The 13,077-nt window shown below is 49.3% G+C and overlaps 1 protein-coding gene across 4 annotated transcripts in view; it reads right to left on the reverse strand.

The window, feature by feature from the left end:
- The window catches only part of letm1 (leucine zipper-EF-hand containing transmembrane protein 1), a 39,233-nt gene that overhangs the window by 2,099 nt on the left and 24,057 nt on the right, over positions 1-13,077 (reverse strand). For all 4 annotated transcript variants that reach the window (XM_090221492.1, XM_036962610.2, XM_036962611.2 and 1 more), the window contains exons 5-11: positions 12,338-12,475; positions 11,715-11,918; positions 10,782-10,901; positions 9,820-9,951; positions 9,238-9,471; positions 3,723-3,857; positions 3,295-3,488 (exon numbers count right to left, since the gene is read on the reverse strand). In XM_090221492.1, the coding sequence (XP_090077618.1) occupies positions 3,295-3,488; positions 3,723-3,857; positions 9,238-9,471; positions 9,820-9,951; positions 10,782-10,901; positions 11,715-11,918; positions 12,338-12,475 (1,157 nt within the window). The remainder of the gene's footprint in view (positions 1-3,294; positions 3,489-3,722; positions 3,858-9,237; positions 9,472-9,819; positions 9,952-10,781; positions 10,902-11,714; positions 11,919-12,337; positions 12,476-13,077) is intronic.

Consider the following 13,077-nt stretch of genomic DNA (forward strand, 5'->3'; position numbering starts at 1 on the left):
CCCCATTAGAACAGACACCATACTGATGAATAAGGGTTAGGTTTAACGCTAACCCAGACTGGCTTCTCAGGAAGTCTACATTAGAACAGACACCATACTGATGAATAAGGGTTAGGTTTAACTCTAACCCAGACTGGCTTCTCAGGAAGTCTACATTAGAACAGACACCATACTGATGAATAAGGGTTAGGTTTAACTCTAACCCAGACTGGCTTCTCAGGAAGTCTACATTAGAACAGACACCATACTGATGAATAAGGGTTAGGTTTAACTCTAACCCAGACTGGCTTCTCAGGAAGTCTACATTAGAACAGACACCATACTGATGAATAAGGGTTAGGTTTAACTCTAACCCAGACTGGCTTCTCAGGAAGTCTACATTAGAACAGACACCATACTGATGAATAAGGGTTAGGTTTAACTCTAACCCAGACTGGCTTCTCAGGAAGTCTACATTAGAACAGACACCATACTGATGAATAAGGGTTAGGTTTAACTCTAACCCAGACTGGCTTCTCAGGAAGTCTACATTAGAACAGACACCATACTGATGAATAAGGGTTAGGTTTAACTCTAACCCAGACTGGCTTCTCAGGAAGTCTACATTAGAACAGACACCATACTGATGAATAAGGGTTAGGTTTAACTCTAACCCAGACTGGCTTCTCAGGAAGTCTACATTAGAACAGACACCATACTGATGAATAAGGGTTAGGTTTAACTCTAACCCAGACTGGCTTCTCAGGAAGTCTACATTAGAACAGACACCATACTGATGAATAAGGGTTAGGTTTAACTCTAACCCAGACTGGCTTCTCAGGAAGTCTACATTAGAACAGACACCACCAATAACAACATAGTGATGATGCATGTTTGCCATTCCAAATGAAGAATGACTTTAAAAGGTCAAAGAACAGAGACGTACTAAAAGACCCCATGCTTCTCCTTAAAGGAAATACACTATTTTAAAATGGAGACAGCCCTTATTGGCGCTGCCCATGCTGTCACAGGAGCTGCTATTATGAAGAGCTCTCTAACATAATCTAGTATAAAGCCCCACCCCAGTGAATGGAAACCAGTATAAATCCCCACCCCAGTGAATGGAGACCAGTATAAATCCCCAACCCAGTGAATGGAGACCAGTATAAAGCCCCACCCCAGTGAATGGAGACCAGTATAAAGCCCCACCCCAGCGAATGGAGACCAGTATAAAGCCCCACCCCAGCGAATGGAGACCAGTATAAAGCCCCACCCCAGTGAATGGAGACCAGTATAAAGCCCCACCCCAGCGAATGGAGACCAGTATAAAGCCCCACCCCAGCGAATGGAGACCAGTATAAAGCCCCACCCCAGTGAATGGAGACCAGTATAAAGCCCCACCCCAGTGAATGGAGACCAGTATAAAGCCCCACCCCAGCGAATGGAGACCAGTATAAAGCCCCACCCCAGTGAATGGAGACCAGTATAAAGCCCCACCCCAGCGAATGGAGACCAGTATAAAGCCCCACCCCAGCGAATGGAGACCAGTATAAAGCCCCACCCCAGTGAATGGAGACCAGTATAAAGCCCCATCCCAGCGAATGGAGACCAGTATAAAGCCCCACCCCAGGGAAATGAATGGACCCGTTCAGATGGAACAGTAAACTGTGCCACCAAGCAGAGTTTCAGTTAGCCGGTATTAGCCGGCTTTTGGACGCTATTTTTTTTAGGAAAGCCGATAAAATCTGCACCGGCCAGTTGTCCGGTAAGGGAATAAAACATTATTATTTAGCCTCGTCATTGATGTAAATACATTTGACCTGTCATGCTTAGTCTCTAGGTTAATTTGCATAATTGAACAGAATTAAATTGGTGTGTGTATATTCGTTATGTAACTTATTTGTGACTCGTTTCAGTAAGGTATGATGGACGTCACTACTTCACAGGAGAGGCATATTAACTTTTTGTTGCAGAAATGCCTTCTGGGACATGTGAACTTTCAAGTGCCTTAATAACAAACTTGTATGTCATATGTAAATACGAATACAATTGTTAAGTTACGAGCCTGGTTGGTTTAGACAGGAACTTTCCCGCTAGCCATGATTGGCTGAGATAATGGATGGACATACCGAGACATGAGTTCGGATTGGTCTGTCATGTAACATACTTCTGTCTATAACATGAGCTGTTCTCAGTAAGTGTGGATACTTGCTACCGCAGCTTTTATGAAAGATGTAACGTAAACCGTGGAGAAATGCAAAGTGATGCTACTGCTCTCAACAACAACGCTGCCCTGAATTTATCAGACGCTGTCGACAAAGATCAGAGGGACAAAAGGTTGTGATGGACTACTTCCTGGAGGATGATCGTGCCACGCTGACTCTCTCCGACTGAACATTATTCAGACGATGAGGAAATCCCTGATTAAGGTAAAAGCATTTTCATTGAACCATCTTCCGATGACAGCGATTGGGAAGAAACGACGATCAATAGCGTAGCGAAGTTGACCATGTTTTGAAATCAGTAGAATGCCTGGTGGAAGCAGAGTATGATAAGGAGATAAATAGAACTCTGCCGATTGATTACAAATGCAGAGGGAGTGGAAAAGAGAACAAGGCTGTTGTATAAAACTTGTCTCCGGATTACATCTTCAAACTATGGGCAACTATGGCATCCGCGACAGAGAAGGAGAAAGATTGGATGATTATTGCATTACACACGGTCAGTGTGAACCAGAGTGACTGGACACAATGGGCCAAGCAAGCTGTACAAACAAAATGAAAACGACACAGGGCACACAAGGCATCATATTAGCATCCCATGCTAGTTAATGATAATCCTAGTCATATTAGCATCCCGTGCCAGTTAATTATAATCCTAGTCATATTAAATCAAATCAAATGTATTTATATAGCCCTTCTTACATCAGCTGATATATCAAAGTGCTGTACAGAAACCCAGCCTAAAACCCCAAACAATACAGGTGTAGAAGCACCGTGGCTAGGAAAAACATAGGAAGAAACCTAGAGAGGAACCAGGCTATGAGCATCTCATGCTAGTTGTTGCATATTAGATCTCCCCTCTTTCTAAATTTCTAACTGATATTTTCATCCCCTTCACATGAAACCGCTGGCTTTTGACAACAGTGTTGGCGCGTATCCTACTGCCTTGTGCGTATTGCTGCGTTTATACTATGAAGAAAAAATGGTTTATCAACATTTTAAACTAAAGGTTCTGATCTGTTGCATCAGACTCATTGCTTTACACATTGTTGCATCCTCGACTTGCATGTTCTGTTAACATGGATTGTCTTACCCAATAGGAGGAGTGGATGGTCTGTCCATCTGTCCGTCGAGGACCACCTTGTCCTGCTCCAGCTCTGTGATGATCTTGCCTATCCTACTGATCATCCTGTTGACCCTCTTAGAGAGCCGCTGAGAGGCCTTACTCTCCTGCACGGCCTTCTCCTGGCCAGTCTTAGATAACTCCTTCTTTATCTCCTTTAGGTCCTGGACAAAAACACACACATCCCCCGTCAGTAGTGACGAGATCCCACCCGACCCCCCGTCAGTAGTGACGAGATCCCACCCGACCCCCGTCAGTAGTGACGAGATCCCACCCGACCCCCCGTCAGTAGTGACGAGATCCCACCCGACCCCCCGTCAGTGATGAGATCCCACCCGACCCCCCGTCAGTGATGAGATCCCACCCGACCCCCCGTCAGTGATGAGATCACACCTTACCTCGCTGTACTCCTGCACGTCATCTTTCAGGTCCTCTAGCTCCTCCTTTTCCAGAGTAAGTAACTTCTTCTGTTCCTTCAGCTGGGTACATGCATCACTCAACATGTCTATCTCTTCCTTAGTGATCTCCTCTCCCTGTAGGGAACAATAGATACTAGATTATACAGTTTGGTACAGGACAATATATACTAGATTATACAGCAGGGTACAGGACAATATATACTATTATACAGTTTGGAACAGGACAACAGACACTCAATGACCAGTTTATTAGGTAACACACCCCGTTCACCCCTACTGACAGTGAGTCACGTGGCCGTGTCTTGCTATATAAAGCAGGCAGACAGGCATGAAGGCATTCAGTTACTGTTCCAATGAAAGTTAGAATGGGCAAAATGACTGACCAAAGCGACTCAAACAGCCAGCCTCCTGGGCTTTTCACACACAAGTGTCTAGGGTTTACAGAGAACGGTGTGACAAACAGTCAACAGCAGTCCTGTGGGGGAAACGATGATGGAGGACCAAGGAGAACGGAAGAACAGCATCTCTGAACACAACCCGTCGATCCTTGTCATGGATGGGCATCAGACGACCACACCGGGTTACACTCAGCTAACAACAAGAAGTGTCTCCAGTGGGCACGCGACCACCAACACTGGACAACTGAGGAGTGGAAAAACATCACCTGGTCTGATGAATCTCAGTTGCCTCATGGCAGAGTCAGGATTTGTCATTAGCAGCATGAGTCCAGGGACCCATCCTGCCTGGTGTCAACGGTACAGGCTGGTGGTGGTGTACTAGTATAGGGGAGGCTGGTGGTGGTGTACTAGTATAGGGGAGGCTGGTGGTGGTGTACTAGTGTAGGGGAGGCTGGTGGTGGTGTACTAGTGTAGGGGAGGCTGGTGGTGGTGTACTAGTATAGGGGAGGCTGGTGGTGGTGTACTAGTATAGGGGAGGCTGGTGGTGGTGTACTAGTGTAGGGGAGGCTGGTGGTGGTGTACTAGTATAGGGGAGGCTGGTGGTGGTGTACTAGTGTAGGGGAGGCTGGTGGTGGTGTACTAGTATAGGGGAGGCTGGTGGTGGTGTACTAGTATAGGGGAGGCTGGTGGTGGTGTACTAGTGTAGGGGAGGCTGGTGGTGGTGTACTAGTGTAGGGGAGGCTGGTGGTGGTGTACTAGTGTAGGGGAGGCTGGTGGTGGTGGTGTACTAGTATAGGGGAGGGTGGTGGTGGTGTACTAGTGTAGGGGAGGCTGGTGGTGGTGTACTAGTATAAGGGAGGCTGGTGGTGGTGTACTAGTATAGGGGAGGCTGGTGGTGGTGTACTAGTATAGGGGAGGCTGGTGGTGGTGTACTAGTATAGGGGAGGCTGGTGGTGGTGTACTAGTATAGGGAAGGCTGGTGGTGGTGTACTAGTGTAGGGGAGGCTGGTGGTGGTGTACTAGTGTAGGGGAGGCTGGTGGTGGTGTACTAGTATAGGGGAGGCTGGTGGTGGTGTACTAGTGTAGGGGAGGCTGGTGGTGGTGTACTAGTGTAGGGGAGGCTGGTGGTGGTGTACTAGTGTAGGGGAGGCTGGTGGTGGTGTACTAGTATAGGGGAGGCTGGTGGTGGTGTACTAGTATAGGGGAGGCTGGTGGTGGTGTACTAGTGTAGGGGAGGCTGGTGGTGGTGTACTAGTATAGGGGAGGCTGGTGGTGGTGTACTAGTGTAGGGGAGGCTGGTGGTGGTGTACTAGTGTAGGGGAGGCTGGTGGTGGTGTACTAGTATAGGGAAGGCTGGTGGTGGTGTACTAGTGTAGGGGAGGCTGGTGGTGGTGTACTAGTATAGGGGAGGCTGGTGGTGGTGTACTAGTATAGGGGAGGCTGGTGGTGGTGTACTAGTGTAGGGGAGGCTGGTGGTGGTGTACTAGTGTAGGGGAGGCTGGTGGTGGTGTACTAGTGTAGGGGAGGCTGGTGGTGGTGTACTAGTGTAGGGGAGGCTGGTGGTGGTGTACTAGTGTAGGGGAGGCTGGTGGTGGTGTACTAGTATAGGGAAGGCTGGTGGTGGTGTACTAGTGTAGGGGAGGCTGGTGGTGGTGTACTAGTATAGGGGAGGCTGGTGGTGGTGTACTAGTATAGGGGAGGCTGGTGGTGGTGTACTAGTGTAGGGGAGGCTGGTGGTGGTGTACTAGTGTAGGGGAGGCTGGTGGTGGTGTACTAGTGTAGGGGAGGCTGGTGGTGGTGTACTAGTATAGGGGAGGCTGGTGGTGGTGTACTAGTGTAGGGGAGGGTGGTGGTGGTGTACTAGTGTAGGGGAGGCTGGTGGTGGTGTACTAGTGTAGGGGAGGCTGGTGGTGGTGTACTAGTGTAGGGGAGGCTGGTGGTGGTGTACTAGTATAGGGGAGGCTGGTGGTGGTGTACTAGTGTAGGGGAGGCTGGTGGTGTACTAGTGTAGGGGAGGCTGGTGGTGTACTAGTATAGGGGAGGCTGGTGGTGGTGTACTAGTATAGGGGAGGCTGGTGGTGGTGTACTAGTGTAGGGGAGGCTGGTGGTGGTGTACTAGTATAGGGGAGGCTGGTGGTGGTGTACTAGTGTAGGGGAGGCTGGTGGTGGTGTACTAGTGTAGGGGAGGCTGGTGGTGGTGTACTAGTGTAGGGGAGGCTGGAGGTGGTGTACTAGTGTAGGGGAGGCTGGTGGTGGTGTACTAGTATAGGGGAGGCTGGTGGTGGTGTACTAGTATAGGGGAGGCTGGTGGTGGTGTACTAGTGTAGGGGAGGCTGGTGGTGGTGTACTAGTGTAGGGGAGGGTGGTGGTGGTGTACTAGTGTAGGGGAGGGTGGTGGTGGTGTACTAGTGTAGGGGAGGGTGGTGGTGGTGTACTAGTGTAGGGGAGGGTGGTGGTGGTGTACTAGTGTAGGGGAGGGTGGTGGTGGTGTACTAGTGTAGGGGAGGCTGGAGGTGTACTAGTGTAGGGGAGGGTGGAGGTGTACTAGTGTAGGGGAGGGTGGAGGTGTACTAGTGTAGGGGAGGGTGGAGGTGTACTAGTGTAGGGGAGGCTGGTGGTGTACTAGTGTAGGGGAGGCTGGTGGTGTACTAGTGTAGGGGAGGGTGGAGGTGTACTAGTGTAGGGGAGGGTGGAGGTGTACTAGGGGAGGGTGGAGGTGTACTAGGGGAGGGTGGAGGTGTACTAGTGTAGGGTGGAGGTGGTGTACAAGTGTAGGGTGGAGGTGGTGTACAAGTGTAGGGTGGAGGTGGTGTACTAGTGTAGGGTGGAGGTGGTGTACTAGTGTAGGGGAGGGTGGAGGTGGTGTACTAGTGTAGGGGAGGGTGGAGGTGGTGTACTAGTGTAGGGGAGGGTGGAGGTGTACTAGTGTAGGGGAGGGTGGAGGTGTACTAGTGTAGGGGAGGGTGGAGGTGCGAGGACAAGCATGGATGGGAGGAGAACCAGCTGTCTCTAACAGACGTGCCAACGTAGAGGCAGACGTGCCAACATAGAGGCAGACGTGCCAACATAGAGGCAGACGTGCCAACATAGAGGCAGACGTGCCAACATAGAGGCAGACGTGCCAACATAGAGGCAGACGTGCCAACATAGAGGCAGACGTGCCAACATAGAGGCAGACGTGCCAACATAGAGGCAGACGTGCCAACATGGAGACCTGGGTCTCGACCCCACCCTGTGCAACTGGGTCCTGGACTTCCTGACGGGCCAACACCCAGGTGGTGAGGGTGGGTAACAACATCTCCACCCCACTAATCCTCAACACTGGGGCCCCACAAGGGTGCGTTCTTAGCCCTCTCCTGTACTCCCTGTTCACCTGCGTGGCCATGCACGCCTACAACTCAAATTATCAAGTTTGCAGACGACACTACAGTGGTAGGCTTGATTACCAACAACGACGAGAGAGCCTACAGGGAGGTGAGGGCCCTCGGAGTGTAGTGTCAGGAAAATAACCTCACACTCAACGTTAACAAAACAAAGGAGATGATCGTGGACTTCAGGAAACAGCATAGGGAGTCTGCGGTTGTGAGGCCGGTTGGACGTACTGCCAAATTCTCTAAAATGATGTTGGAGGTGGCTTATGGTAGAGAAATGAATATTACATTATCTGGCAACAGCTCTGGTGGACATTCCTGCAGTCAGCATGCCAATTGCACACTGCCTCAAAACATGAGACATCTGTGGCATTGTGTTGTGTGACAAAACAGCACATTATAGAGTGGTCTTTTATTGTCCCCGGCACAAGGTGCACCTGTGTAATGATCATGCTGTTTAATCAGCTTCTTGATATGCCACACCTGTCAGGTGGATGGATTATCTTGGCAAAGTAGAAATGCTCACAAACTGGGATGTAAACTAATTTGTGCACAACATTTGAGAGAAATCAGCTTTTTGTGCGTATGGAAAATGGCTGGGATCTTTTTATTTCAGCTCATGAAACATGGGAACAACACTTTACATGTTTTTAAAATATTTTTGTTCAGTATAAAATATGATAATGCTGAAATCTATTCAAATCACCTGAAGACCTTGATGCCCTCTAGGACAGGTGTTGTCTGTGTGTTACCTTGATGCCCTCTAGGACAGGTGTTGGTCTGTGTGTTACCTTGATGCCCTCTAGGACAGGTGTTGTCTGTGTGTTACCTTGATGCCCTCTAGGACAGGTGTTGTCTGTGTGTTACCTTGATGCCCTCTAGGACAGGTGTTGGTCTGTGTGTTACCTTGATGCCCTCTAGAACAGGTGTTGGTCTGTGTGTTACCTTGATGCCCTCTAGGACAGGTGTTGGTCTGTGTGTTACCTTGATGCCCTCTAGGACAGATGTTGTCTGTGTGTAACCTTGATGCCCTCTAGGACAGGTGTTGGTCTGTGTGTTACCTTGATGCCCTCTAGGACAGGTGTTGGTCTGTGTGTTACCTTGATGCCCTCTAGGACAGGTGTTGGTCTGTGTGTTACCTTGATGCCCTCTAGGACAGGTGTTGGTCTGTGTGTTACCTTGATGCCCTCTAGGACAGGTGTTGGTCTGTGTGTTACCTTGATGCCCTCTAGGACAGGTGTTGGTCTGTGTGTTACCTTGATGCCCTCTAGGACAGGTGTTGGTCTGCGTGTTATCTTGATGCCCTCTAGGACAGGTGTTGGTCTGCGTGTTATCTTGATGCCCTCTAGAACAGGTGTTGGTCTGTGTGTTACCTTGATGCCCTCTAGGACAGGTGTTGGTCTGTGTGTTACCCTGATGCCCTCTAGGACACATGCCTGTGTGTTACCCTGATGCCCTCTAGGACAGGTGTCTGTGTTACCCTGATGCCCTCTAGGACAGGTTCTTGTGTGTTACCCTGATGCCCTCTAGGACACGTGCCTGTGTGTTACCCTGATGCCCTCTAGGACAGGTTCTTGTGTGTTACCCTGATGCCCTCTAGGACACGTGCCTGTGTGTTACCCTGATGCCCTCTAGGACAGGTTCTTGTGTGTTACCCTGATGCCCTCTAGGACACGTGCCTGTGTGTTACCTTGATGCCCTCTAGGACGGGTGCATGTGTGTTACCTTGATGCCCTCTAGGACAGGCGCTGTGTCTCGTAGTGTCTCTGAGTGTACAGCCATGTCCACACTAGTGAGGGAGTTTTCTGTCCTCTCTGCTGCATCCGCCAGCCTCTCCATCTCTCGGTCCTTGTTATCCTGACGTATCGCTGCCTCCTCCTGCAGCGTGGCTTCCAGCTTGGTCTTGTTGTCCACCTGGGACAGCTCCATCTCAGCCACCTTAACCTGGGCCTCCTTAGCCTGGAGAGAGAGAGAGACACCACCAAGTCATATAAACCTCTAACTGACCTCTAACCCTACACCGTGTCAGAGACCCTGACCTCTAACCCGACACCGTGTCAGAGAGACTGACCCTGGGCCTCTAACCCTGGGCCTCTAACCCTGGGCCTCTAACCCTGGGCCTCTAACCCTGGGCCTCTAACCCTGGGCCTCTAACCCTGGGCCTCTAACCCTGGGCCTCTAACCCTGGGCCTCTAACCCTGGGCCTCTGTGAAATGGAGGGCGCTACACCTTGATTCCACGATAGTATACCAACCCTATAAAATAGTTTGTACCAGTATTTCCAGGTGGAACTATACTCATACATACCACTATGTCAGGCAGATTCTGCAGGGTGGTCTTGAGCTGGTCTGCAGGAGAGAGAGTATCCGGGAGGAACATGGCTCTGGAGAGGAGGAGGAGTGAGGTGGGGATGTGCTGGTTCAGGTGCAGCTCCAACCACTGGAGAAGAGGAACACACACAACTTACTACTCACTACCCCAGGTTACATCTAATCACAGTGAAGAAGAGGTATTCTGGTTTACCAGGTTACATCTAATCACAGTGAAGAAGAGCTCTTCTGGTTTACCAGGTTACATCTAATCACAGTGAAGAAGAGCTCTTCTGGTTTACCAGGTTACATCTAATCACAGTGAAGAAGAGCTCTTCTGGTTTACCAGGTTACATCTAATCACAGTGAAGAAGAGCTCTTCTGGTTTACCAGGTTACATCTAATCACAGTGAAGAAGAGCTCTTCTGGTTTACCAGGTTACATCTAATCACAGTGAAGAAGAGGTCTTCTGGTTTACCAGGTTACATCTAATCACAGTGAAGAAGAGGTCTTCTGGTTTACCAGGTTACATCTAATCACAGTGAAGAAGAGGTCTTCTGGTTTACCAGGTTACATCTAATCACAGTGAAGAAGAGGTCTTCTGGTTTACCAGGTTACATCTAATCACAGTGAAGAAGAGGTCTTCTGGTTTACCAGGTTGCATCTAATCACAGTGAAGAAGAGGTCTTCTGGTTTACCAGGTTACATCTAATCACAGTGAAGAAGAGGTCTTCTGGTTTACCAGGTTACATCTAATCACAGTGAAGAAGAGGTCTTCTGGTTTACCAGGTTACATCTAATCACAGTGAAGAAGAGGTCTTCTGGTTTACCAGGTTACATCTAATCACAGTGAAGAAGTCTTCTGGTTAAAGTGTTTAGTAGGTTTAATGTAGGCTGTCTCAGTCTCTCCACCATTAGGACACTGATATGTTAATATATAATAATATGGGTGGTTTTTACCTGCTGGAGCTGTTCTCTCAGCCTCTCCTCTGTGACTCCCAGAGCTCTCATCCCTCTGACTCGACAGGCTGCCTGGAGCTCATTCACACTCAGAGTGTCCACCCCCTCTTCAGCTATCAACTGTACTGACAGAGAGAACAGTATTCAGTAGTATTGATTCAACACGGACGACAGATTATTTATCTTCATTCAGGTGAGTGATTAGGGTTAAAAGGTCAGGGTGTCTAATGTCTGACCTTGTCGTCACCACAGATAGCTCATATTTTACTTTTCATTTAACCTTTATTTAACTAGGCAAGTCAGTTAAGGACAAACTCTTATTTTACAATGATGGCCTACCCCAGCCAACTAACTAACCAGGATGACTCTGGGCCAATTGTGCGTCACCCTAAGGGACTCCCAATCACAGCCAGTTGTGATACGGCCTGGAATCGAGCCAGGGTCTGTAGTGACGCTTCTAGCACTGAGATGCAGTGCCTTAGACCGCTGCGCCACTCGGGAGCCCAAGGTCGTAGCTAGAGGTCAGGGGTCAGAGATTACGGATGATCACACAGACACTTATTTTTTGACTTGCCTAGTTAAATAAAGGTTCAATAAAAAAGTATACGTTGGAAGGCTTAGTGGTTAAAGGTCAGGGGTTAGAGGTCAGGGGTTACAGACCTTGCCGTCAGTGCGGATGGCTCATAGCTTCATGATGAGTTGAAAGGGTTAGGGGTTAAAGGTCAGGGGTTAGAGGTCAGGGGTTACAGACCTTGCCGTCAGCGCGGATGGCTCATAGCTTCATGATGAGTTGAAAGGGTTAGGGGTTAGAGGTCAGGGGTTAGAGGTCAGGGGTTACAGACCTTGCCGTCAGCGCGGATGGCTCATAGCTTCATGATGAGTTGAAAGGGTTAGGAGTTAAAGGTCAGGGGTTAGAGGTAAGGGGTTACAGACCTTGTCGTCAGCGCGGATGGCTCGTAGCTTCATGATGAGTTGAAAGCGAAGGAAGTTGTTGGTTCCTATAGACTGTAGCTCCAACAGACGACACAGAGCAACCAGCTGAGGACGAGTCAGGTTGTCCAGAGTCAACTCATCCTCAAACAGCTTAGAGAACCTGATGATCTGCTCATTACTGGGACGCTCCCCTGAGTCACGGATCTAAAGGGGAAGAGACCGAGACACAGGGGGAGGGGGCAGAGAAGGTTAGGGAGAAATTTGGGGACAGAGGAACAAGGGGGGCAGAAACAGAGACAGGGAAAACAGAGACAGGGGGAACAGAGACAGGGGGAACAGAGACAGGGGGAACAGAGACAGGGGGAACAGAGACAGGGGGAACAGAGACAGGGGGAACAGAGACAGGGGGAACAGAGACAGGGGGAACAGAGACAGGGGGAACAGAGACAGGGGGAACAGAGACCGAGACAGGGGGGCAGAAACAGAGACACGGGGGGGACAGAGACCGAGACGGGGGGGGGGGGGGGACAGAGACCGAGACGGGGGGGGACAGAGACAGGGAGACAGATTTTATGGAGACAGGGGACAGAGGCGTTTTGACTGTAGCGATAGATGGATGGTACCTTCTGAAAGAAGGTAGAGAACTCCTCAGTGACGTTTCCTTTGGCAACCTTGTTCCTCAGAGCGATCTCCTCTACAGTGTCCTGGAGGAATTTAGCCATCTCCAGCTTCACACGCAGCTCCGTCTTCAGCCTCTCCTCCTGGAACACACACACACATTAGATCAGGGAGGGCTAAGGTCAGCGGCAGGGCTAGATTAAAGGGGAGATCAGAGGTGTGGCGAGGAACCGAAAGAAGGCTATGGCTGGTGTGACGACCCTCCCACTTTCTCTTGACGAATTCTCTCTTTGCTCTTCTTTTCCTTAATAGGATGTTGGTGGGCGGAGCCGGGAGGGTTGTCAGTGAAATGGGACACACCTGGGCTCGGGTATATCTTTCTCTTTTATATCTCTATCTTTGTAGTGACTGGGTGTATTGATACACCATCCGAAGTGTAATTAATAACTTCACCATGCTCAAAGGGATATTCAATGTCTGCTTTTAAAATGTTTACCCATCTTGCAATAGCTGCGAGTCATTGGAAAACCTCCCTGGTCTTTGAATCCGTTTGAAATTCCCTGCTAGACTGAGGGACCTTACAGATAATTGTATGCGTGGGGTACAGAGATCAGGAAGTCATTAAATCATGTTCAACACTATTATTGCACAGTGAGTCCATGCAACTTATTATGAGACTTGTTAAGCACATTTTTAATCCTGAACTTATTTAGGCTTGACATAACCAAGGGGTTGAATACTTAAC

This window comes from Oncorhynchus mykiss, chromosome 25, assembly GCF_057628025.1.
Source record: "Oncorhynchus mykiss isolate SJ-2025 chromosome 25, ASM5762802v1, whole genome shotgun sequence".
NCBI lineage: Eukaryota > Metazoa > Chordata > Actinopteri > Salmoniformes > Salmonidae > Oncorhynchus > Oncorhynchus mykiss.